At 36.2% G+C, this 27,669-nt stretch overlaps 1 protein-coding gene and 1 long non-coding RNA gene across 2 annotated transcripts; both read right to left on the bottom strand.

Moving 5' to 3' along the window:
* Positions 1-6,989: 6,989 nt before the first annotated feature.
* LOC130054098 (uncharacterized) lies at positions 6,990-13,374 on the bottom strand. Its single transcript, XR_008802365.1, has 2 exons — positions 13,294-13,374; positions 6,990-8,742 (listed from the first exon to the last, which is right to left on the bottom strand). It is a non-coding gene; the product is annotated as an uncharacterized LOC130054098 (long non-coding RNA).
* Positions 13,375-13,680: 306 nt separating this feature from the next.
* LOC125671244 (carbonic anhydrase 2-like) lies at positions 13,681-18,105 on the bottom strand. Its single transcript, XM_048906788.2, has 7 exons — positions 17,901-18,105; positions 16,984-17,193; positions 16,441-16,595; positions 15,441-15,533; positions 15,182-15,251; positions 14,947-15,104; positions 13,681-14,815 (listed from the first exon to the last, which is right to left on the bottom strand). Exons 1-7 carry the CDS (start codon positions 17,965-17,967, stop codon positions 14,609-14,611), a joined length of 960 nt encoding a protein of 319 aa, XP_048762745.1. The 5' UTR covers positions 17,968-18,105; the 3' UTR covers positions 13,681-14,608.
* Between the last annotated feature and the right edge of the window lie 9,564 nt (positions 18,106-27,669).

The raw sequence follows: 27,669 nt of genomic DNA on the forward strand, positions 1-27,669 counted from the left end.
TGTTGGTTGACCAGACCACCCACTCAAACATATACTAATGTTTGGGTGATTCTTGTAACTAAATGGGTGGAAACACCGTGTTCAGATAGCGCGAAATGCGTCCACGACTGTAACCAATCAATGATAATTATTGGTTTAATAATGATAAAGACAATGGCGCGGTTATCCCACCATGAAGCTTGGACATGGGGTGTACCAAGTGATTTGGTACAAGCAAACCTCTTGTTCGAGGTGTGAAACATGTACTAGAGAACTGTTTTGTGTAAAATGTGTATCATTTAACGTTCTGTACAAGAATCGTTTTCTACCGTCAGGTGAAAGTGGTGTAGTAGCTCGATCTATCTGTAACTCCCTGGTCGTAAACTAGGACTTCAGACCGGTCTGACGTCCCAGTATTTCCGACCGAGGCGCTACAGAACACTGCAGCTAGTCTGAATTTTGCCCAATACTTTACCAGCACGTTAACTACAAGTTCGTGTGGGAAACAAATAAACAACAACAACAACAAAAACCCAGACAAACTCCCTAGTCGAGAGAGTAAAAAAAGTATGTAGAAAATTTTGTTACACATCTCGGGCATGTAGCATCGAAATGGGGAGCAGTCAGAGGAAAAAGTGATTTCACAATTGTCAGAAAATTCTTGACCAAAAAAAAAAAAAAAAACCTTCACAAAAGTGGTTGTTTTGATTAAACTTAAACATCTTAAATGTAACTGGGGTGGCGGAGAGCGAGTGTTGGTGCTTCACTGTATAAATTCCATTCATCAGTTCAAGTTAACATTCTCACATTTCCAGTACCATTCACTACTGCTCTAAGACATGGGGGAGAGGAACAGTTAACCGGTATACGGAAAATGTACGTTATCAACCCACCCCCACCGCCTGTTCCTATGTATCTACATGCATTTTATATTAACATTGAGCTCTAGAGATTGGGAAAGAGAAAATTCCAGTCTACATATATGATACGTCTGATGAATTTCCAACGTCGAAAAAAATCGGTCACCTGAGAATTATTTAAAAGTATCGCCAGTCTTAAGGAGTCTATTGGAATCGATACTCATTTTCTTGTTTGCATATCTAAACTAAATTCTAATATTCAGTAGGAGGACATGATATAAGATGTATTCTTAAGACCCAAATGCCCCCGGAAGCGTCCATACTGATGAAAGACTTGCATGTATATGTAATATTAACACTACATGACCATTTTGGACCCGCCCTAATTTCAGAACTCGGGGGTTGCGAAATTCACAATTTTGGTATTTTCATTTTTGCTTTTCCTATACATGCATTTAATTTTTATTCAGCATCAGCAAAATTAAAAACGAAGTATTTCAAATGAGAGAGAGACAACGACCACTATGATAATTTTGGCCTTACCCTGGAACCAAAAAACCCTACCCTGAGATCGTGAAATTTATAATCTCCTTCTTCATGTATATCCATTTAGTTTCAATTTAGTGGTAATAGCATTCATGTTATAAATATTCGTTCAATTATTAGCTCAACCATTTTGGCCCCACCCTGATACCAAAACCCCAACCTATGGAATCGTGAAACTTATAACTGTGGTAAAGAACTACCTGTATATTCTAAATATCCATTTAGTTTCAAAGTAGTATCAATAGCATTAAAGAAGGTATTTTCTAAATGTTTTACACATAAACACTATATATTAAGATTAGCCCCGCCCTGGAGTCAGAACCTTTACCCTAGGGATCATGAAATTTTCAAATTTTGTAGAAGCCTTCCTGCTTTTCATCACTATCTAGCATTTAGTTTTTCTTACAGATGTGTGGTTGTAGAGAAGACGATTCTTTTAATTGGTCAATTTTTGGCAGTTTTTGTCCCGCCCCTAAGGTGTAGAAGCCCTGAAATTTATAATTTATGTCTCCCTTATCCCAAAGATGCTTCATACCAAATTTGAAAAGAATTGGAATGGTATTTATCAAGAAGTTAAAATTGTTCCATTGTTAACTCACGTCGCATAACGCACGACGACGAACGCCGATCAATGGCAATGAGGACCAGAGTTTACTCAGGTAACCAAAAACTTCCATAATTCTAACGACTGTCCTTTCTGATCTCGCAATATCACATTTCGTTGACCTGAGCTTATGAACTTTAGTAAATCATCTCAGTTTTACTCTAGTCTTGTGGTTCTCTACACAATGCAGTGCGCCACATTAGGTCTTGCTCACAAACGTAGGTGACGTAATGAGGTCTCGACGGGGAGTTTGAACTGGAGCAAGCGGACGGCTGTGACGCATTCTTTAACCAGAGGGCGCGTTACGCAAGCTTCACATACAGTGCGAGGAGCGCATGGAGCTCTGGGTAGTGTGAGGAGCGCACGGAACTCTGGGTAGAGAATGGGCTGTGACGTTACGGTCTATGTTTTGACGTTATAAATCAATTTAGATGTTACAGCGCCGGATCTAAATGAGGATATTGTGATCTTCATTACACTACAGAGTTGTTGTCCCCCCCCCCCCCCCCCATTGGTGGGATTTACCATTTAGAGGGGTAACCGAAGGCCCAACCCTCCGCCCTCACCCTTTGAGCTTGGTAGAAAATAGATATAGGTACATGTATCTTTGGCTATTCTTAGTATTTCCAGCTGTAAAATGCTAAGTGTTAATCCCGAGTATATATTGGAGGGGAAAACCCACTCCCATGGGAAAGAATTTTGGATCCTTCATGTATATGTACCTAACGGTAGCACCGTCAACATATTAGGTAGAGAAGAAAGACCATCGACTTTCGTTACAGTGACGGATCCAGGATTTCCGAAAGGGGTGGAGGGCACAGGTTTAATTCAAGTATTAGCCAAAATACTAAGCCATTTTGAGTGCCAAATCTGGAGTTTTCATCTATATATGCCAGAGATGCCTTGTAAATTTGTGGCGAAAGGGGGAGGAGGGCCCCGCTCCTCTAAATCCGCCACTGCGTTATAGGCAAAATAAACTAAGCAAGATTATGCGTCACGAAAATACAGTGTAGTCGATGAAAAACAGTCTTGTTCAATTTTGTCATTTTTTAGGGCAGACCTTGCTTTAAGATGCCAAAGATTCCATTAGTTTACATATCATATCAAAGATTATAAAAAGATAAAAAAGAAAAAGAAAAAGATTATCTTTAACCTTTGTAATCGGACCGATTAATATATATCATGTTTTATGTCATCAAAATCCGGTTACATAGAAACTCCACTTCGCTTTTCAGCGAACATAAAGAGATTATAGAAGTTGATCAAGTTCATAATCTCCTGTGCAGCCATCATTTCTCTGTATAATTGATATTTTTTAAACTTTACAAACGATATTGAAAAGAAATTATGTTTTTTCATCTTTAACATTAAAATATACATGAATATAAATAAAAAAAAATTCCGTTTCAGTACGTAATTTTAAAAATTGAATGATAAACATCACTTTGTGATTCTTAAGTCGTGCCTGAATTCCCAAGGTGACATTGCACTGGAAAAATCTTCTAACATACATGTTCCGGTACAAGAAAATTGATTTTGACAACAAGAAGTGTTTTCTTAAATCTCAAAACGTTTGTCTTTTTCACTCCTTTTTCTCTGTTATTGTATCATATCTTCTTTTTTAAACTTCATTCTGAGGAATAATTTATTTTGACAAGATTAGGTATTTCGTGCCTCTTACATTGACGTTGTCGATTGACCGTTTCGCAGCACCACTACATGTACGTCACTAGCATGGTAAGAAGCTCTGAATACCTCTAGTTGGACCGTCCTAGCTACAAGTACCACTAACACTGAAATATATTGAATAATAGTCCGAGTGACGATGACCAACACACAATGCCCCCACTCGCACCAATCGAGAGAAATTCTATGACGCCTATATTTCATATCCGTATTTTCAATTTGTTTTTCTCGGTGTGTTTGTAGGAGAGAACAAAACAAACTTGATCTTACGAGGTAGAATATTTGTATTTGTGTAACTTATTCAATCTACTACCTCGGTAAGTAAACGTTTTCTTTATTGATTTATAAGTCTGTCCATTTCCATGTATCTGGCAGCTGAACTGCATTTCCCACTGACCACTACTTTAGTGTAGTTTGTATATCGTCTACAATAGGGTATTTGCTCTGCGTGATCACAATTCTAATTATGAAGCATGTCCACTGAAACGAAAATTATGTAAAGACAAAATTAACAAAGACTTCAACAATGAATCGTGAAGGTAACAAATGTCCCCTATCATAACCCCGTTTAAGTTTTTAAAAGGTTAGGGGGGAAAGTCAATATGAAGTACTCTTTGAATTCTATGTAGGGGGCAAGTAGATCCCGAGAATGTTATATCATTAACTTAATATCAAAATGCATTATATATTGAATGTAAGCACCAATTCTATATTGATATAGAATTGTTCATAAAAATTGAATAATATGCGCATACGATGCAATATGAGGCGTAGCTATAAATGCAATACTAGACAATACTTCCTCGGGTATAGAAGTGCGTGTTCCATTTTTCTTTTGTAGTGGATGTCGAGATGCAATAGAAAAAAGTTTTATTGCGCTAATGATAGTTTCATACAGAATTACATGTATAAATTACCCAAATATATAATGAGATTAAACATGACTTTGGCGTTTTAGATCCAAGGTTCTTTTTTTTTTTTTTTTTTAATTTTTATTATTATTGCTCTATAATTTATTCAAAGAAGTTCATATAGTTAACAATTTAAAAATGGACGGATATCATTGAAAAAAAAACCAACTTCAGTCTAGATCTGCGTTAAACTATCAACATTCGTTTTAAGTATACGTTTTCCTGTAGTCTAAATGGGATGAGACCACACAAAAACCGAGGCCCCGTGTCACAGCAGGTGTGGCACGATAAAGACCCTCTCTGCTCAAAGACCGTAAAAGTGCCGAGCATAGGCCTAAATTTTTTAACCTAAATTTTGCAGCCCTTCACCAGCAGTGGTGACGTAACTATCTTTGTTGGTGACGTAACTACCTTTATTGGACGTCTGAGGTTTGATTTGACTTGATTTGAGAAAACCTCTTCCAAAATATATTATGTTATACATGTACAAATAAAGATTGTCGTACCACAGAAAATATAATATTCGTTATAATATACAATTATGATAATATACAACATGTGTTTAGGTTCATGCAAGTTCACAATCAGGCATAAAATGCAAAACATATCTGAGGTTTCACGCGGTTTGTATCGAACCAGGGTCTTCAGATTGAAAAGAGAACGCCCATACTTAACTACTATGCTGTCGCGACTGGTCTCCTATACCTGTAGTCAGTTGATTTTCACACCTGGCGATATCTGAAGCATAAACCTCTCCAAAGAAGAATTAAGTAATGTTTACGGGCAGATAATGAGAATCTGCATGAAATACCGATACGATAGAAGTGGGGCAGTGCATTAATAGACAATTTTCAGAATAATTCCCACACCCAGCAAGACAATAAATCATTTTTACTCATTTTGTAGATTAAAATATACAACTGAATGATGCCACTGATGATATCCATAATAATTTTGTTAAAGCGGCAAAAATTGTCACTAACGAAAAAGGCAACGTAATAATAACCATGTTGGTAAAACAGTGGTTTTTTAAAAGTCTGATCTCTGGAAAAAGACGAAGACAACTTATTGAAAAAGTTACTTATTATCAAGATTCCATAGAAACCCGATCACACGTGGGTTCTTTAAGAGGAATATTATTTCAAAGCTCAAATAGAATATTTATAGGTTATAGACTTTGTATGGGAAAATATGACGACCGAGTTTTTTGGCGCGTAGACGGACCGAGCTTGCGAGGTCCGTCCGCGACAAAAAACTCGTACGGTCGTCATATTTCCCATACAAAGTCTATAACCTTTTTATTATATACTTTCAATTTCATTTAGAAACTAACAATAATTTTATTTTTAACAATAACTTTATCGGTTTAACTGTGTAAAAGATGAAAAACACGAAAAATTTGAAAATTAACGGCGTAGAAATTTGATTGTGACGTAATGTTTGCGGGCCGGAATGTTTCCGGGCATATATCGTGTGATATTTGCCCGCAAACTTTTAAAGAAAAAAGAAGAAATGAAATTGAAAGTATATAATAAAACAAATTACCAAACTATAATAAACGCCATTTTACTCAAAGTATTCTTGTTAGGTTAGATCAGCTTAATGTAAACAATCCTAAAAAATACTATCTAAAGCTTGACCTCATCAATCAGAGATTGATCGTATCTTGTTTAATGTCCCTCTCGAGAAATTTTCACTCATATGAAAAGTCACCAAGACCGGTGAAGGGCTTCAAATTTAGACCTACATGTATGCTCGGCGCTTACGGTCATCGAGCAGTGACGGTTCTTTAGCGTGCCACACGTATGGACATCCGTTTTTAAGGTCATCTCCAAGGAGATGCAACTGTCACTACCCGTTTTAACGACTTAGGTCTGTCGCGGCCGGGATTCGAACCCCGATCTTCCGCATGGGGGGTGAACGCTCTACCTCTAGAGCACCGCGACGGTCCATCAATCATAGAAAACAAAGAAATATGTATTCACTGGCATACATCATACACTTACTTTTGATACCTTATTTAAGCTGTCAGATAATCACATAGAGAAATTAGAACTTATTCAAAATAGAATTAAAGAAATTTAAAAACTGTCAAATTTCCTACCATTTAATAAAATTCATTTTTCAATCTCTTCACATCAATTACAAAAAGCCCCGTCCAACATAGAAACAGCCAACGGAATGCGGAAAGTAGTTCAGGTTTACACAAACTTATGCATTTTACATGGTTACATTATCTAGATTGTATCCCCCCCCCCCCCCAAAAAAAAAAACACACCCAAAAACGTGTAGAAAGGTGTGTGTATATATACACCTAATTGCAAATCAAATAAAAAAAATCCTCGATTAACTCAATATTATGCACACATCGGAAAACTTTTAAGCACAATACTTACATGTAACAACAGCTTTTAATTTGAAAATTACATCACATATATGAAAATCGGATAGGATTTACAAAAAGCTGGATTCTCTGACCACATAAATACACTAACATTGGTAATAAATGCTTATATAGTATATACTTGCTTTGTTGACTTTCACAAATCATTTTATACAGTAATACACCAAGGTATAAAATTAAAACCCTTCCAATATCATCTAAATGACTTGTTTTACAAAATATATACATGTAATATCCAGTATGTAGAAACAGAGTTATATCTCAATAAGAATTGACAACAAATTAACTGAACTAGGAGTAAAGCAAGGAGATATATTATGACCTAATATCTTCGAAATCCTGAACGATCTGTCTAACCTGATAAGTAAGAATAATGTTAACTATGTTTCACGTTACAACAATCTTTACCGGTACGGTAGAATATGCAAATGACGTAGCACTTTGAAATAACTGATAATCAATCATCTTTGCAAGGAAAACTCAATGTTTTATTTTTAAAAATGTTGTATTAATGGTGTTTGGAAATCAATGTATATCAAAAGAAGAATTATTTTCATCAAACGCAGACATTCAGTATCGTACATGTAAAAGTTTACAGTTAATGATATAGATATCAAATAGCAAATACTGAAGTTTTCTGGTTCTTTATGAGAAACAAAATCTCAAAGTTTAACAATGCCATAAAGTCGTCATTTGAAATTTACAAAACATACAATTTACTGACCCACCCAGACCGATCACAGTAGCTCAATATTAGAGCTTTCGCTTCGTAACCAGGAGGTCATGAGTTCGAGTCCCAATCGTGCCATGGCCACGTCAAACCTAAGACGTAAATATAGGTAGTGATTGGTCCTTCACCAAAAGACACAAATGAACAATTATACAATACAAATTGAAAATATTGAATACACATGAAAATATATGATATAAACGAACAATTATACAGTGCAAATGAAAGGTGAAGATAACGAACAGTGATCAATCTCGTAACTCCTATAAAAGTGAAGATAACGAACAGTGATCAATCTCGTAACTCCTATAAAGGTGAAGATAACGAACAGTGATCAATCTCGTAACTCCTATAAAGGTGAAGATAACGAACAGTGATCAATCTCGTAACTCCTATAAGCAATACAAAATAGAGAGTTGGACAAACACCGACCCCGGGACATACCAGAGATGGGAAATTATAAAATAGAAATGAAAAAAATCAACTATTACAACATTTGACATGTGGTACCATACATTTTTTACGTTAAAACAGTTTGAAATTGAAAGGGAAAAGTGAAGATAATGAAAAGTGATCAATCAGTCAGGGGTTTAACATCAACGGTAGCACAAAAGCCCGGGCGTAGCCCAAAAGTCCGGGCCTATACAGCACAAAAACCCGGGCCTATGCAACACAAAAGCCCGGGCCTACCTACCTACCTAGTCCTTGTTGCGCCGGTGGGCACATAGGGCAAGGACTAGTTTCTTCCACTCCTCTCTGTCTTTAGCAGCCTTTTCAATTTTGCCCCAGGTCATGCCAATCTCTCTCATTTCTGTTTCGACAGTTCTCCTCCAGGTGGTCTTTGGACGGCCTTGTTTTCTTTTCCCTTCTGGAGTCCATCGAAGTGAGACCCTAGTGATGTCATTGATGGGTTTCCTTAAGACCTGCCCAATCCATCTCCAGCGGTATTTCATAAGTATGGTGTGCATGTCCGGGCCTATACAGCACAAAAGCCCGGTCCTATACAGCACAAAAGCCCGGGCCTACACATAATGAAAAAAATATTAAGTCGTCAAAGTCGCCTATGCCTATCTCCGCTTTTTCTGGTTAGGGTCACTTTGGTGTGCTAATTCCATTCACCATAATATTAAATTAACGGTACTAGGTTGCATCCTTTGAGTTTCCGGCATTTGTTGAGCTCTATTAAAAAGGGGTACATTTCAGCCGGACAGCAAAGTCAATAAAATGGCGCCGCCAATCTGCACGAGCCTTACGTGACAAATGACCCCAGAATGGCGTTGTTTTTGTTGGTCTCAACACGTACATCACGATGCATATTAAAAAATTTCTGTATCCTGGCTTCGATCTTAATTTTCATTTTAAAAAATTGACTAGGCTAAAATGAGGGGATTAAAACGTTCCCTTTCGTCTGAATCAATATGAAGATAATACAGCCCTCTTATGGCATTTCATAATGCTTAAATCCGTTTTCACCCCCTACCAGGACCCTGCTCTAGACCCGCTGGGGACCATAAGTAGTCCCCAGATTCCTTTGCAGCTTGGTGCCTACACTTCAATTTATCATTTGTTACGCCCCTGGACCTCATAAATCCTATAAAGAATACAAAATTAATAGGTCAAACACGTATCCCTGGACACACCAGAGATGGTATCAGGTAAGAGGAGTAAGGATACCCTGTTGACCGGTAGTAACGCCTGTCGTGAGCCCTATAACTTGATCAGATAAACGGAGTAATTCGGAGTAAAAATCGGTGTGTAAAGAACGGCCTTACAATTGGTATGAAACATGCCAGCCAGCATTCAACCTAATGACAGGATATATTTGCAAAATGAGATCATCATAACGACATAGAATTTGGGAATCATGAAAAATGTTTATTTTTAAAAAAGTTTTGGACACGAAAAATCATATATGTATGTAAATTTGGAATAAGTGCACATAATTTCAACGGTAAAAATGGAAGATATGAAAAAATTGTAAAGACTGATGGACAAAATGACACTTGAAAGAAATAAAATAATTTGTAGAATGTGTGACACGAATTGTATAGAAGATGAGATTCATTCACTGATTATCCGTTATCTAAAAGTGACTAACAGGAATTTTCAGGACATTGCTAGAATAATCTCAGATTATCATACTATCAACAACAACAAAATTGATGTGGATTATGTCCAATGAAAAATCAAGCTGATTTGAATTTTTAATCAACATTTTCAAACAAAAAATAATGATCTATGTAAGTTGAAGACAAAACATAAAACAATCATAACTTGATTACTTCATTAAAAGTCCACATGTCAAAAATTCATTTTTGTGTGTATGGTCATATAATATTATATATTATGATGTGATTATGCATATAACAATGTAATATGAAGTGTATATTTCATTGCCAACTATATAAATAATCTACAACTGCTACAATCTTCCGAAGTTTCTTTTCTTTTTCGTGTTACATTTATATAGGGCTTTAGCTTGTCTTTTCCTCTTATGATATTACTTTATATACCCTTAAGTGTCCAGAATTGGTTTGTATGTAATCTTATCTTATTCTTTCCCGGTTGGCAAATGCTTTGTTCTGTGTCTTTTAACATTTGGTTCATATTTTGTTTTTATTTCAGTCTTGCAAATTTTATGTACATGTCTTTAGAAGCATGTGAAATTCCTTCCTTGTTTTTTACCTTTGCACAGAATAAGGTTACCCTTCTCGATTACGAAAGACAAATGAAACATTCTTTAACGCAAAATATACATTCCATAAAGGTCAATATATTTTAACCGTATCCCGCATACTTGGAGGTTCTTTGTTTTGTTTTTTACAGATCAGCTGTAGAATTTGTAAAGCAAACATTATATGCACACCAACACTATTTGCTGCATTACTTTTCAATAGTGTCGTAGCCGGGGCTGGCATAAAATGAGAGAGAGAGAGAGAAAGATTATATTACATCATTGCGTTAATATACAAGGTTTTTTCAATACCCTTTCATTAGTAAATCCTTATACTATCAAGTTCCTGGATATTCAAATTCATAATCTGCACCTGCCAGATGAGACATGTTATCCCCGAATATAACTAAAATATATCTTAGACTTGTTAAAAGTCATCATAAGAAACATTTGTGCAAGCACTAAATTTATGGACTGGAAAGATTTTGGGAAGTGTAAAAACTAAATATTTTAAGGAAACATGTTCCAAAGAATTCCTTTGTTTAAAAACGTGCGAATATTACAACGCGAAGGCTGGTAGAAATTTGAGAAATTTTGATCAAATCCGGAGATGAACGAACTATTAGTGAAAAGAATAGTTAAACACACACACACGCACCTATTTGATTTTGGGTGGGGTTTTTTTTTAAAGAGTGAGAGGGTATCAGAGCATGCTATTTATATTTTTCCGGGAATATCATTACTGCATTGATAAAAATCTAAATTCGAACAGTTTGGGGAGGGAGGATAAAAACTCCTGTAGGTCAAAGTTTACGTCATCCGACATCGATTTTCGTACACTGTTTATCATCATTTTCAACATTCATCAAATTTAATTTTAAGGGGGGGGGGGGGGCTGTTGATGAAAACTATGTGAATTTAGTTGGGTTTTTGGTGTGGGTTTTTTTTTTGGTTTTTTTAATTTTTTTTTTTTTTTTTTTTTTTTGTCAAGCAGACATTGACCTTTTGCTCTCACCCCTTAGCAATAAACGTTGTAAATTCGTTTGTCATAATCTTATTTTTCAAAAGAGTGTTTTTATTTGGTAGCTAACCTATAAAATCCCATGTAGACGATAAAAAGTACAAAATACATATCATGATAACAACAACTTAATCCTCTGGTTCACCCCCCCCCCCTTGAGAATTTTCTAGATCCGCGCCTACACTATATCAATTTGTTGTCGTTTCACACTATAAACGTTGTTAATTATATGTGCATGTATATCGAATCCGTATCTAATGTAATCTTTCTGTTGAAATCGGGGTTAGTTTTTAGTTTAAACTTTATTTCATTTGAATATATATATACACAATAAGTAATCTGCACAGAGAATTTGTGCGTAATTGACCTTTTATGTGGAATAAACGGAAAAGGTCGAATGATGTTCCGACTGCTTGAGACCACAATGTGTTGTACCCCCCCCCCCTCCCGGGGGTACTCCCCTTGTATTCAGGGGAAATAACTCGCACTGCATTTTGTAAAATGTATCCCATTTAAAGGTCTTCTTATTCAAATATAAGAATTTTTACCATAAATGTACATTTACCATTCAAAGTTAATTCAAGGAAACGGATTAATATAAGTTGCTACAACTTGTTTCCGAATCCTGTGTGCATAACCAAAAGGTTGGTTTTTGTTTTTTCAAAATTCTGAAAATAAATGTTTATGTAAATCAACTTTAATACATTGCACAGTTCGACCTGCATTGTACAGAGTTATTTATAGCCTTAGGGGGTGGAGGTGGGGACTAGTTCCATACTTTTTTCGACATTGTTCTTTTCCCGCTATTATTACAGGTAAAGTTGGCAATTTTTAAAGTTCGATCTATAGGCAGGTTCAAACCAGAAGTAGTGATGTGGTGGAAATGTAGTTAAATAAACCAAAGAATTGAAATAAAAGATCAACCCTAGTCACCTTACCCCAAACATTTAGGATTTAGAAATTAATTTCTTTTTAAATTTTGTTACATAAGAATTTTTTGACAATTGTAAAGCCAATTTCTTCTCCGGCTGCCCCCTCCCTTCTTAAAAAAAACCAAAACGATGCAACGTGCCTAATTATATTGATATCATCACAATATTTCATCGTGCTTTTCCTTATTTTAACAGATTACTTTTGAAATTCCCGGGATTTTTTGTATCATAACTTGGACAGAAATAAACATCAAATACGGCTATAACCCCCCCCCCCTTTCCCCAACCCTATAAAATGTGCGTTTCAAAAAGAGTTCTCCACAAAATCTTGTTTTCATCATAGATATTTTACTACCTGGTAAAACTCATCATGATAAAGAGTTTGGCACTGTAAGATTTTCTATATCCTGTTATTTTATGAGAAGCTTAGGACCGTACAAAACTATAGCCCATGCATATCTGTAAATTAAAAAAGTGTTCACTTAGTATACCACTAAATTCACAAAGAATGGAGGGGGTATTAAAGTACTAGTTTACTTACCAAGCCCAATTTTCTTAAATAGTGTAAAGCGTTGTCTTCAATATTTTACTAATTTTAGTAGTATGTTTTTGTACTTAAATTTTCTAAACTTTTCTTTTACATCGAAAAACAATTTAGATAAGGATAGTTTCTTGACAAAATTTCTAGATACTCGATAAAATAAAGCTCCAGTTTGACTTGTTCATGTATGTCTGTGTCACGTGGTTCCCGTGCCGGAAGTCGTGATCTTCGCTTGTCAAACATCCTCATCTTCCATTTATAGAATGCATCGCTATGTGAAAGTTTCTTATTGATTTTTTTTCTTGACATTTGAAATTTTACATATCATACCACGGTCATAAATTTTTTTTAAATAATATATAAACCTTTGTCAAAAACAAGATAAATAAATAAAAGACGCCTTACTTTACTAGAACACTTCAGCAGTAACAGACACCTGTCCCGCAGAAACGCATGCGACTTCTCAAATCTTATTTCATATAATGGGCACGGCTCGCGATATGCTTATACATGTACTATGTGCTTCCTGGGGCTCTGACCTGACCCTCTTTGGCTTCCATAGAGTGTCGTTACTACATGACTATGTTTCCCACCTAGAACTCCTCCAAGGCCTGCATCACTGGTGTTGTCAAGGCGGTTCCAGGTATCTAGCCCTAGCTTCCTGATGAACTCCCTTTTACATGTAATTTATTTTTCACTCCGCAAGTCCATGCTTTCAACCACGCATAGTGGGAATATTGATACACATTGCGTAGAAATATACCCGATGAAAGAGTAAAGCACAAAACACCAAAAATTTCACTCGTATTTATTTCCATTATATAGGATATTAAAGACAGATGTAAAACTGGCTATCATAAAAAAAACTTAACTTTGTACCAAGTTATATGCCAAGGACCTGAAGGGATGCGATCATAATCGACCGTGTATGTATAGCTTTACGATTTCAGGACATGGAGTATTAAAGCGTTGCATGTTCAGGACAGATTGCTGTCTATTTATAATTGTCTTGCTTATTCATCGTTGAGATAATAAAGTTACATTTTCATACAAAGCCACTGCCAAAATGTACATGTACCGGTGTAATGCTTTACAAATAAGCGTTTCCTGTCTAGACTTTTTACGGGTGTTATGTTTCGAACAATTTACTATCATTTTATGATCAAGCCTATTCAGCGCGGAGATAATGGGAGTTATTGACAAATCACTGCCAAAGTGTGCATGCGCATTTGTCCTTGTACTACTTTTCTTTGATACTCGCATAAATATGTAATGTCATCTATACAAATCTAGGGTATTACCTCGCAATAGATTTGGTTGCAGTTCCCAACATATTTCACATACAGATGTTCACTGAGCATAAAGCCCAAAGTAAGTATCAAAAGAAATCAAGGACCGCCTAACTGCACAAAATATAAGTAGAACTTTGAGCGTGGTAACTTCAAAGCAGAATGCGTTCATGAGAATGCAAAGTTTTAGAAATTGCGAGGTTTTTTTTTTCCATTTCAATCAGTTTGCGTACAGATAATGGTATAAAATTCTCCCTCAATCATATATAAAATCTGTGTTTCCATCGTCAAATTCTGCTTATAATAACAGTCACCGAGTCAAAACCGATGACCCAGGCTTGTTAGTATCCGATATAAATATACCCATGGTGAACACGAATAATTATTCTCATGTTGCGTTTTCAACTGATTTTACTTAATCCATACTAATATCAAAACCAACGCTTAAATATTGTAAATACTGATACAAAAACGAGTGCGGAAATGTTGCTGAACAGCTCGGATGAGCTGGAAGTGGTTTCCGGAAGTTTCATGTTTGTGGTGACGGTTCTGTCGTTCAGAGCTTGCACAGGTCGGTAATTATTGGATATGGAATGAGCCTTACTGGAATCGGTGTACAGCTTTCTAAACTTCTCCATCTGCAATGCACATGCATGTATGGGAGGATTTAGGCCTTACAATTGGTATTTGTACGTGTACTTGGTCTTTAATTTCTGTAGTTATTTCTGCGTTAACATTATTGTGTATTAATGTGTATCATATAATATACCTGTGCTGTGGATATTGGAATTTTTTGCCAAAATACAGTCCATTGTACTGATTCATAGCATGGGGGCGTGGTCAAACTTCCGTCATACCGGAAGTAATTTCCGAACATCATTGGCATCAGATGGCGCAGTTTGAATCCGGACATCTTGAAATTGTTCCCTGTGTATATGAAATCAATTTTATTGTTTGATCATATTTTTCGATTTTACACAATGTAATTTCGCAAGAAAACTTACCACCATAATATTCGACATTTGTCATGGCATCTACTAAAGGCGAATAGTTGCAGTTAGCATCGTCGTTTATCTGAAGAAAAATCGATAAAACAATCTAATAGCCATAAATAGATTCAAATCACACAAATCTGTCTCAACTACTTTTACAACATTTGCAAATGGTTGATAATGCACATTTCACAGACCATAAAACTCACATCAAAATGCAAATGTACAAAATTTATTTTTCTTTAATGATTGTAATATTCAAAGTATTTACTTCAAAAAAGAAACCAAGAACAGCCAGTCCTGAATTTTTGTCGACAGCTTCACCCAGGGAAACATAACGACTGTCATAGGTCACAATATGAAGCTATAATAAAAAATAAAATTTATATAACAAAAGATTTAATAGTTAAGTAAGAATTTGTATCCTGGTAAATTATCTCATCGTCCGATACCCACGGTTGATTACACTTCCTTCTTCCTTCCATTACCAATTCGTATCAGTTCGCTTGCTCTCATGAATAATTGATGAGAAAATGTTATTGGTTGATCAGGGAAGACCAAAGCAATTTTATACAATGAGTAAGTCCCTTTCTACGCACTTTCGTTAGACAATGTTTGTTTTTTGTCCCGTCGAAAATTTTAACTCATATTGAGACGTCACCAGTTGAAGGTGAAGTACCACAAATTTAGACCTAGGCTTAGCGCTCAGGGCCGTAGCGGTGAGGGTTCTTTAACGTGCCAACGCCTGTCGCGACACGGGACCTCCGGTTTTTTTGTTGTTGGTTTTTTTTGGTCGAATCAGAAAGACCCGTCATTCTCACTTCTAAATGCCGAGCGTTTGGGGAAGGAGCAATCTCTACCTATGTTTATCGTCTTAGGTTTGGCGCGGCCATGGCACGAGCGGGACTCGAAGTCACGACCTCCCGGTGCTGTGATAGTGAGGTTAATGTATACGATACAAACTTTAAAATCAGAGTCTCGTTTTTATAACGATTAGTTTGATTGGACAGTAAAATTAAATGATTATTCATGAGAACGAGCGAATATTGGTTTGAATGAACCCACTGGTGATGGAGAGAGATAGAGAGAGAGAGAGAGAGAGAAGCATAAAATCAACCGTAGGTATCCGACAATGGGTATATCTGTAATTCATTAAATTTCACACTGACATCTATTATCTAAGTACCTCCTGGGAAAGACTAAATCCTGCGATAAGATAGGTAGTTGCCAATGTGTATCGACTATAAATCAACATGTATTCAACATTATACCTCCATTGGATAGGACAGTCCATTGTATGTGTGTTCCGAGCCTCTGGTGTCATTGCTCCCCCAGTGGAAGTGGAACTGTGCTACTTTGTAAGTGGAGTGAGCCAAGCCTCCGCCAGATACCATCACGGATGCGCCATTTTCAACGTTCACTTTAACTAAATGTGTGTTAAATAGGGTAAAAATTCTCGGAACAATCATGCACAAAACATTGATAGGCGTGTGTTAATAAAAGTATATCATGTTTAGACTGCTCTAATGTCAAATATTGTATCATTATACATATGTAAAAAAAAATTTGGTGTTATAATCTTCTCAAGACCTGAAGACCATTATCAAGATCTGTCCAATATCCATGTATTCTCAAAGCTTACTGTTTCGGGGGTCCGTGCGCCCAGTATTTCCTCTTAAGTTATGTGGTTTTGTTCGTATGTCCTATACTGCATGTATATCAGCATTTGTATTGCTATTACAGTATCGGTATATACTCGAGTTACCATCGAGTCCATGAGTGAGGCCATTGCTATCTCACTGTGTTGGACTTACCAGTATGTCCATTATTTAGCATTGTTAGATTGTACATGGAGCCCGGCTTGTCGAAGGCATGGAGCGTGAAGGGATCGAGGTTGCTATCATACGTCATGCTTGCTATAGGAGGCAGATCGATGGGGGACTGGGTCTGTTGGTTGCATATTGGATAATTGGTCTTCCAAAACGATGGGCCGTTTGTTCCCTCGTATGACCAAGTATGACCAGCTTAACAGTTAAAGAAATGAACAGATTTAATTTTCAAATTTCATGTGTATTTTATTGAAATAATTAAATGCATAAAGTCACCAACCACTCTTTCAATATACATGTACATAGCTGCTATTCGATTAGGTTTGAAATTGGGATGGGAGACATGCAGAAAGAGCTTGACCCATGAAATATATGCCATAAATTTCATATGTAGTGTATGCACAAAAATTTAGTCCTTAGTACTATGAATTAATGTTACATGCATATGTAAACACAAGAAATGACCCATGGCTTTAAAAACACTGCTGTTAATGCTGAGTCACAAATGGGTTAAATAGAGTTTATGGTTGTAATTGTACAAAACCTGTTTAAACTTCAAATATTTTTAGAAAGCTATAAAATTGTGTACTATTAAGGAAAATTTTATGAACTATTCTAGTTTTATTTTATCAGTGCAAACATTGTATGCATAATTTTGTGTTTTATTAATTCTCCTTCAAATAATAATTGCTATCCATGGCCTTCGCGCAGGCAATCAAACAATCATACGATACTATATATATCTGAAAACTAAAAAAAAAAATTAGTCGAGTTTCTGAAGAGAATTTGTTTCTTTATCCACCTATATTCCTGTTGTATTGTCATAGAAAGCTAAACTAAATTTACAATAAATATTTTGAAAATTCATAGATATAAGTCTCTCAGTTATGATAAATTCCTACCTCCTTCGGTTTTATGCAAAATTCCTAGCAATATAATAACAGCCCGAAGTATATAGTGAATCGCCATTTTCTTTGTAAACTTTCAATCGTTATTAAAAACAAAGTTAGGAGTAGAGAATCTACGGAGTTGACCTGTTGTAATAACCTTGATGAAGTAATCGTCTAAAAGAAACGCTTTGTGATTTTCAATGCGCCAACTTCATGAGGGATTTGGGGAACTTAAGCTGGTGGAACCAGTCCTACGGCGGCCCGTAGTTGTCTTCTCTCTATTCACTACCCGCCCAATCATATTCTTATCGTCATACTAGTAATTTCGTTAGCAGAATTCTCCTTAGTTAGAGCAGAACTATAAATTAAGTAGTTTGAAGTTGACTGCATTTACTTTAATGCTATTACATATCAGATAAGAAACACGCAGATTTCTAAACGTTTTGGATTTTTATTTTTATTTTACAATTTAATATATAGTTTATATGAAAATAATGTTAATATGGCATTTCTACTTAAAAGCAGGATCTCCTTGGTAAAACCTTTTAATTCAAACCTGAAAGTCAGCTATAGATTCGAATCTTTATCAACATAAATTATAGCCACGATGAAATCAATCGATGAAATAAAGATACAATATGTTTAGCCACCAATATGTCAAACGTGATTTAAAACGGAATTCTAGATGCATGATGGTCAATTAGAAACAGGTGTTGTTTAAAATCGAAGTATATTCACATACTTCATATAAATAAACCCAATCAACTTTTCCTATTTATTTATTGCCATATCTTAGGTTTCAATGAAATGATTTACGAATACCTTTAAAGATGTTGATCTTTGATTATAGCCTTGAATTAAAAGTACACAAATTTTGTGAAGGCGAAATATTTATCTTTTACTTCTTCATATCAATAAAGAACGCGAGAAATCTTATTTTTCCAAATTTATTCGTTTACAATGTTTTGAATTCCTTTTCTAAAATATCTTATCACCACATGGAATTACCTTTGTGCGTCACAACATGACGGATATATCGCTTCATCTATAATCATTTTCTATATATTAACGGAAGTGTGTGTTCAACTTAGTGATTCAGTGGTTTTCATCATCTTTAATTGACTGCATTCGGTAACAAAGTTTAATGGTCACTAATAAGTCGAATGTTTCGTAGTTGCAGATATTTCTAAGTATTAGAAAGAAACTATATAATTATGTGTTAAGTTTGATATTGTAAATTACGGGTAAAGTTTTCGGGGGGGGGGTCGAAAATAGTTTGCATCATTTATAGAATTTGATTTTCTGTACTGATAAAAGGAATCCGACCCCCCTCCCCCCGAGGCCTTCCCTTTCAGTCGTCATTTAACGGTCGCAGTGATTTAAAATCATATCAAAGATAAAGTCTCACTCCCACGGATACGCGATTCGAATTTTAACAATCCTTCAGCAATTCACATTCAATTTGCATCGCGTTCACACGAAAAATATTTCAGGCAAATTTAATAGCAGTTTCAGAAAATTGTCGAATGAACTTTTTATTTAATTGGTAAAGCCTTTACTTTAAATTAAATTTAGGCGCATGCTTGTTTTAACTGAAATGAATAAAAACTGATCAGTGTGGGAGAAAAAATAATGTAAAAATTAAAATATAGCCTATGTCACTTTGTTCTATTCTGCTAATGAAATGACCTTTCCCGTCACACCCCCCCCCCCCCCCCACCACCATCTATAAATTGTTTAGCACACTAAAACTGATGTCTCCCTTTCCATTTTTCATAGTTTTTCTTGAAACATTTTTGGGGATCATCTTTAAAGTGGAAAATTAAGAGTTACAGTACATGCAGTCACCTATATGTACATGTATATGTACTTCAACTAAGGAACAGTGTTGTGAACATAAGATAGTAAATTAAACTTGCATGCACCAACATACTAAATATCAAAGGCCTATGTCAAAAGACAAAACAATTATGGTCCAGACAACAAAAATACCCTAAACATTGTATTATTTAACCTTTACATAAAATTGAAGGTTAAAAGTCATCAAAAATTGCACGCGACACACTGCCTTATCATGAAAAACTTATATGGTACTAATTTTGATGCACCAGATGCGCATCGACAAATAATGTCTCTTCATTGATGCTCAAGCCGAAATTTTGGAAATCCGAAATAACAATAAACTTATAAGCACTAAAAGGAAAACCAGAGTGCCAAAGACTGGAGCCAAATTCGTTTAAGGATAAGAGCTATGCATGAGGAAGATAATCCTTAATTTTGAAATGAATTTCTAAATTTTATCACAGCAATTAAATATACATCCGTATTTTCAAGCTAGTAACGAAGTACTTAGCTACTGGGCTGTAGAGGGTGTACCAAAATACCAAATATCAAAGGCCTAACCCCAAAATTCTATTATTTGACCTTTACATAAGAGGTCATGGTCAAAGGTCATCAAAATGGCATGCGGCACACTGTCTTATCATGGTATACCCACATACCAAAAAGCCTATGTCAAAAGATCAAAAAGTTATGGTACAGACAACAAAAATGTCACCCCACCCCCAATTCTATTATTTGACCTTTACATTAAAAGTCACCAAAATGGCACATGACACACTGTCTTATCATGGTATACCAGATACCGAAGACCTTATGTTAAAAAAGACAAAAAAGTAATGACCCGGACAAATTTGGAAGAAGAAGAATTCACACTAAAACAATATCTTCCTCTTCTGGGAAGGGGAGACAAATCCATTATTTCACTCATGGTGAAAGAAATACACTACTACATAAAATCTCGCACCATGTTGCTGTCGTGTTTTTTCTTTATTCTGAACCACTGCATCAAATAACAATTACAATTAATATGTATGTGTACTGCTTGTAAATCACAATACACATTTTTGCCTTTTATTAACATTCACGCTAGACGTAATTTAATAAGGCAAGGTGTTGTCAATACAAGGGTAGTTGACAAGCTTTCAATAGATATATTATGTAGAAATGAATAGGGTATACATTACCAAACTAGATCATCTGACTGTAAGAAGGAACTACACACGCTTTATATGTTATCGGTCGTTGCCCTTCTAAAAAGTAGATTAATGTGTCAAATGAAATACAAAAACTCCTGGCTACGAATGAGATTATTCCATAACTGGGTGTGAAAACGAGATGTAGATATAATATACCATAGAATCTACGAATTAATTAAATCAGACGGTGCAGTAACAAGAGACGTAGAGGTCATAACGCTCTCCTGAGCCATTCATACAAAGATAAGATTAATGAGTTTGGAACACTAATGCATATAGGAACTTACCAATAAGCCAGTTCAAAAATAAATTTCATTTTTGAAAATATATGAAGGTATGAAATGGGATGCTTTATGCCGGCATACTTGAGCTTTTTATGCCGGCATACTTGAGCTTTTTATGTCGGCATACTTGAGCTTTTTATGCCGGCATACTTGAGATTTTTATGGACAGTATGCCGGTGTGAAGCGTTGCCTATTCAAAAATGAAATTTATTTATTTCAATTAATTTCTCATTTCTGTTGGAATTCCTGCTTGTTAAATTTGACATGCTATATCTATACGCGTATTGTTCAAAACTGCATCGTGAGGAAATGGCTATCCTTACAATATTGTAACGATATTAAAGGCAAAAACATTGGAAATGTAAATATACCATGATGTGGGGCAATTTTATACACTATATACCTCGGGGTATTAGCATTTTAATTTGAGAAACCAATTATTTCATTGCTATCGGGGGGGAAATTCAACAGGCAAAATTATAATGTCTACTGTATGCCAAACCCGGTCCTCGGGGTCACTATATAGTTCATGTACATCTTCATCTACATCACGAATTATGGACCGAAAAGGCCAATGATGGATACCGATCTTAATTACTCCCAGACCCTTCTTGTCTTAGTGAGTTTCTGAGCCTACAATTTCTAGACCTTAATTAAAGTGAGCATCTACCTTCAAGCAAGCAGTGAACACTTTCCTAAACTCCATAAAATGTCCGCTTGGTATGCTGGTAGAGGTTGGAGAAGACAATGGAAATTTAGCCCATATCAACCCTAACGAAAAAGAAGCTATGAAAATATAGTAAATCTTACTTTACACAATGTAGGTAAAAAATATCGCATTTTGATGAATAGGGCAAGTTTGATAACTCGTACGAACTTTCTCGAGCATCCATCCGGCTAAATTCGTTAAGGCCAGAGACATTAGTTGATATATTTCAGGCACAATTCACTTGCATCATATCTCGTTTCTATATATTTATATATATATATTACCAGGATTGTTTGAGAGTTAGCATATTTTGATAGTTCTGGTTATGGCAAATAAACATGTAAAGCAGGCTGTACAAATGAACATTACTAAGAAAGTGCAGTAGAGAAGCGGGGATCATTGAATTACTTGTTGTTATTGTCGTCCGTCCTTCGTTGTCGAAGATGACCATGACATCTAGTCTCTAGCTGAATTGCTGCGGTTTGTCCGGAGGTGGCTGATGAGACCAATCCCGGCGAGGAAGCCTTCCCTAGAGCTAGGACAAACGTGGGTAGGCGCTGTGCTGTTGTTGCTAGTGACTTTAGCCTTGCGCGCTGCACGTTTCTGCTCTGCTTGAAGAAACCTGTTCTCCTCTGCTGTGTTGGCTCATTTCGTGATGTGATGGCGGCAGAAGGGTCTGTCCAAGGCATTTGACTCCCATGTCTCACTGAGTTCGCCTTAGAGGAGTTGTTTTGGTATGCGGTTGTCTAGCATTCAGGAGACGTGGCCTGTCCATCTCAGATGGACCTTACGCATGGTGGTGATGGTGCTTGGCAAGTTAGCCCGCCTCAGGACCTCCGTGTCGATGATATTGTCATGCCAGCGGATGTGAATGACATTTCGAAGGCATCTGATGTGGAAGTGATTAAGCAGTGTCATCTGTATGGTGTCCAGGCCTCGGGGTGAAGAAGAAGGGTGTGAGGACCACTGCCCGGTAGACGTACAACTTCGTCTTAAGTTTGATTACTCTCCCCTCCCAAACATTCTTCTGCAGTCTACCGAAGGATACCTAATTACTAATAATTTGGTTGGTTGTATATTATATAACTCGAGAATTTTTCTCTCATATGGAGACGTCACCATTGCCGGTGAAAGGCTGCAAAATTTAGCTTATGTTTGGCGCCTCCCTTTGAACAGGGAGGGGTCTTTATCGTGCCACACCTGCTGTGACACGGGGCCTCGGTTTTTGTGGTCTCATCCGAAGGACCGCCCCCATTTTACAACAAGCAAGGGGTACTGAGGACCTATGCTATTCTAACTCGGGTCCCCATGGGAATCGCCTATTGAAGCTTAAATTGATTAGATTCCATTATCGTTAATAAGCAACTAAAACCAGATTCTGAGAAGGTCACGGCGATCTGACAAGCACAAATTAAGACCTATCACCAAAAAACAATGACGGTCATTTCTTGGTCTTGCTGGTTTTTAACGCAAATTTATTCCAAATTGTTTGCATGTTGCGTTACCACTAACTGACTTAACAAAGAAGGGTAGCCCATCTAAACTTAAATGCGATCAGTGTACCGAATTAGCATTTTTGCACTCAAATCATCCTTGATGCATTGTCCCATTCTGAAACTAGCAGATATCAAGGATGTCTTTATACTTCAAACTGATGCTTCTGACAGAGATTTAGGAGCAGAGTCAGAAACTACCCAGTACATACACAAGCAGAAAGTCGAAAGAGTGCGAGTACAATTATGCAACAATGGAAAAAGAGTGTTTGTGTGGGTATCCAGAAGTTTCAAAAATATTCATACGGTCATCAATTTGTGTTGGAGACGGACCATAGTCCGCTGATGTATTTGAACAAATCAAAGGTAACAAATCCTAGACTGGTGCAATGGGCGCTCAGCCTACAGCCGTATAGGTTTAGAATCCAAGGCAACAAGGGCAAGGATCAGCGGCGGATCCAGGAATTACGGTTACGGGGGGCGCCATTTTATGAGGCAGTGGGTCCAGGGCGAAGCCCTCGTGGGGGTCCAGGGGGCGAAGCCCCCAGAAGCTCCTGGATTTTACAGATTTTATGGGGCTTGAAATATTTCTCCTATTTAGTTATTTGTACTATTTTCTATCATTTTTCCAGGTGAAATTAATAAAATGACCCAATTATATTTTAAGGTTTTTTGGAAAAATTAAGTTCTTCCATTAAAGTAATTCAAAAAATCTAAAGATTTTGTATTTTATTTCTCCGGGAGTGGAAGAAATTATAGCTTCTTTTATCGTTTAGTACATTTTCCGAAGCAAGATACCGCGATTTACCTTAAATTTGACAATTTTAGGGGGGAGGGGCGCGCACCTGCTGCGCCCCCTCTAAATTCGCCATTGAGGATTATTTAAGTCGTTTGTAAATACTATAGTATGTACATATCTCATTCAGATTTGTGACTGTCATAGATCGAAAATGACTGTCCTTAGGATTATGGGAGAATTTTTTTCAGAGCGCGTATTTGTAGACTCGAATTTTCTCTGTTATCCTTAAGCAGTCCTCGCTATTATTTTGATAGTCTCGCTTTCCCCAGACTCTCACTCTCTAGACTTTACATGAGCGAGAACCTGGCCCGATTGGTAGCAGGGGACAGTTTTCCATTATAGACCCGGTCAACTTTCTTTAAAAATGGAAAAGTTAGGATACATGTAAATGTCAAATGTAGCTGAGTGCTTAATAAAAATGTTGATATACAACATGCATGTAGATGTCACCATGATTCTTAGTATATATAGATGGGTGCAAATACGAAACTAAGACACGTTGTCCGTTGCTGAAGAAATTCCGATGAAAGCATGCAGGGTCCAGCAAATGGTATGTCGCTGAGAGGGAAGGTGGATGGCCATATATGAAGGTCAGACAGGGATCTTGATTGTGCAGAATGTCTTAATCCTCTCGCTTGGTACTGTGATGGTGGGAGGGGGTGCAGATTAGCCTTAATGAGAAAAAAATCAAAGCAAAAAGGGGAACCTGCTCAGAGCATGTTTTGTGCACCAGCACCAGTATGTATAGATTACATACAAATATTGACAAAAAAGGGAAATGAAAAGTGAAGATAACGAACAGTGATCAACCTCAAAACTCCTATAAACAATACAAAATAGATAGTTGGGCAAACACGGACCCCTGGACACACCAGAAGTGGGATCAGGTGCCTAGGAGGAATAAACATCTGTCGACCGGTCACACTCGCGGTGATCCCTATATTTGTTGTAGTTACCCCATATAATATTGTTGGTTATGTACAGATAACCCACACTTTTAACAAAAGAAAACACGCCAAACTATGGTACAATGATCAGGTAAACCGTAGTCAAATTCAGTGTGCCAAGAACGGTCTGAATCAGTATGAAACACGTTAGACAGCATTTGACCCAATGATAGGTTGTATTGGCAAACTAGATCATTATAACGACTATAGAATTTGCGAAAAGCTGACTTTAAACGAGACTGTTAAAACCCCTCTAGCATCAACTTGTTTGTCAGTCGCTTGCCTCGATTTAAAAACTGACCATACGCAGATCAAGCTCTTGCGTATCGAATCAATAAAAAGAAATAAACACCATATGCAGGTGATAATGGAATATTGCTACATAAATATGGGAAGTTGACGACGGAGAAGCTGAAATCATGCCGTTTGTCATAAAGTTGAGTTGTTAGTTTGTCGTTAATACTTACTTTCAATAAAATATCTAGGTATGAAGCAGAAGTGGACGACTCTGTGGTGTCTTTTATTTCGAGCTCACAGGGATATATCGAATCGATATATGAATGAAAGTTATAGTTGATAGATAAAACGTCGTCGATATATCTAAATGTCGAATTGAAGGCCACGTCAAGAGATTTTTCTTCTTACATAGAAGTTTTTGAATAAATTCTGCGGCTGAAAAATGATTTTTCATTAGTCTGTCATAATCTGAATTTGATGTATACCCCCTACCCACATGTTTCAGAACCAAAAAACGGTCCTCTGCCACCATTCCTATTTCAATTTTGTGACCAGTTCATTCATTCATACTTTATTTCCTCCTAAAGAATATCTACATATAACAAAAATAAAACAGAAGAATAAACATTAATTAGATAGTAAGACAGAAAAATCCGGTGAATTATACCACAGGTACTCGATATGGAGAAAAATGTTTTCTCACATCATACGTTACACGTACATTATATATGAAAATATACATACATCTAAACGTCTCCATATGAGTGAAAGATTCTCGAGCAAGACGTTGAGCAAGATACAATCAATCAATGAACACATCTATATTTACACGTATATATATATATATATATATATAAAAGCACTGAAAAGGCCACGACACTGTTGGTTATTTAAAACTCAAATTTTCGACGCAACCCGCGTCTTTATCAAGAGACATAAATTACATAAACAAATAACACACAAAAACGACAAGTATCGATAAACTACATTGGTGAGAAGAGTGATACACTATTGTACTGAGTGATAAAAATGGTGGTGGTTACGTTGTAAAGCGTGTTTACTGACTATGGTTTAGAGAGTTTGTACCATGGTCGGGTCGGGATGAAAATAAAATTATTCTTGAAAAATTACAGAAATCAGAAAAATTTAGAGGGAAATCTTACAAAACAATGTGATTATGGAATAAAATGGTGGGAAGATAATGATATGGAGTGATTAAGTTCAAAACAATATTAGGTAGTCCGTACCATTGATGATTCGGATATGGTGAACAGCGAAAAATAATGATTGCCAGAAGAACACGATTAAACAACAAACAAAGTCAATCAAAGGACACTGATCTAGCATTAAAATCAACAATCGAATAGGTGAATGGGAGAGAAGTCTAAGGAAAAAGATTCAATAATATTTTTATTTTTCAAGGTAATATATTTTTCAAGGTCAGACAAATTGAAGCCGCATTCTAGAAATTCTGATATCCCAACATAAAGAGCTATGCGAATCCGAATTTATGTTGATTTAGAATAATGTTTTACCATAGTTTAGAGGTCTTAAGATGATATATTAATAAAATACTAGTCTTCAAGGTCAATACATTTTTTCCTTTATTATCATCCCCCCTTTTTTTTTTTATTTTAAAATTTTAAAAATGAGAGGGAGAGAGAGAGAGAGAGAGAGAGAAAGAGCTATAAAATTTCATAATTGTAATGATTTCTTACGATGTTCTAACATAATTAGGAAGTATTGAAGGTCAAACAACAATCGCAATCCTGGGAATCCTCGCTATGGCTAAACAGGGAACTCAAGGTTAAATAAAGGAACTCAAGGTCAGAGCCTTGAAACCGAGGCTCTGACCTTGAGTTCCTTTATTTAACCTTGAGTTCCCTGTTTAGCCATAGCGAGGATTCCCAGGATTGCGATTGTTGTTTGACCTTCAATACTTCCTAATTATGTTAGAACATCGTAAGAAATCATTACAATTATGAAATTTTATAGCTCTTTCTCTCTCTCTCTCTCTCTCTCTCTCTCCCTCTCATTTTTAAAATTTAAAAAAAAAAAAAAAAGGGGGGATGATAATAAAGGAAAAAATGTATTGACCTTGAAGACTAGTATTTTATTAATATATCATCTTAAGACCTCTAAACTATGGTAAAACATTATTCTAAATCAACATAAATTCGGATTCGCATAGCTCTTTATGTTGGGATATCAGAATTTCTAGAATGCGGCTTCAATTTGTCTGACCTTGAAAAATATATTACCTTGAAAAATAAA

The sequence above is a fragment of the Ostrea edulis genome, chromosome 4 (assembly GCF_947568905.1).
Source record: "Ostrea edulis chromosome 4, xbOstEdul1.1, whole genome shotgun sequence".
NCBI lineage: Eukaryota > Metazoa > Mollusca > Bivalvia > Ostreida > Ostreidae > Ostrea > Ostrea edulis.

Coding starts and splice junctions, on each gene's coding strand:
- LOC125671244 (XM_048906788.2), bottom strand. CDS start 17,967: ATGGCGATTCACTATATACTTCGGGCTGTTATTATATTGCTAGGAATT. Junction 15,252..15,440: donor TTCTTGGTTTCTTTTTTGAA/GTAAATACTTTG, acceptor ATTTTTCTTCAG/ATAAACGACGATGCTAACTG. Junction 15,105..15,181: donor AAATGTCGAATATTATGGTG/GTAAGTTTTCTT, acceptor TCATATACACAG/GGAACAATTTCAAGATGTCC.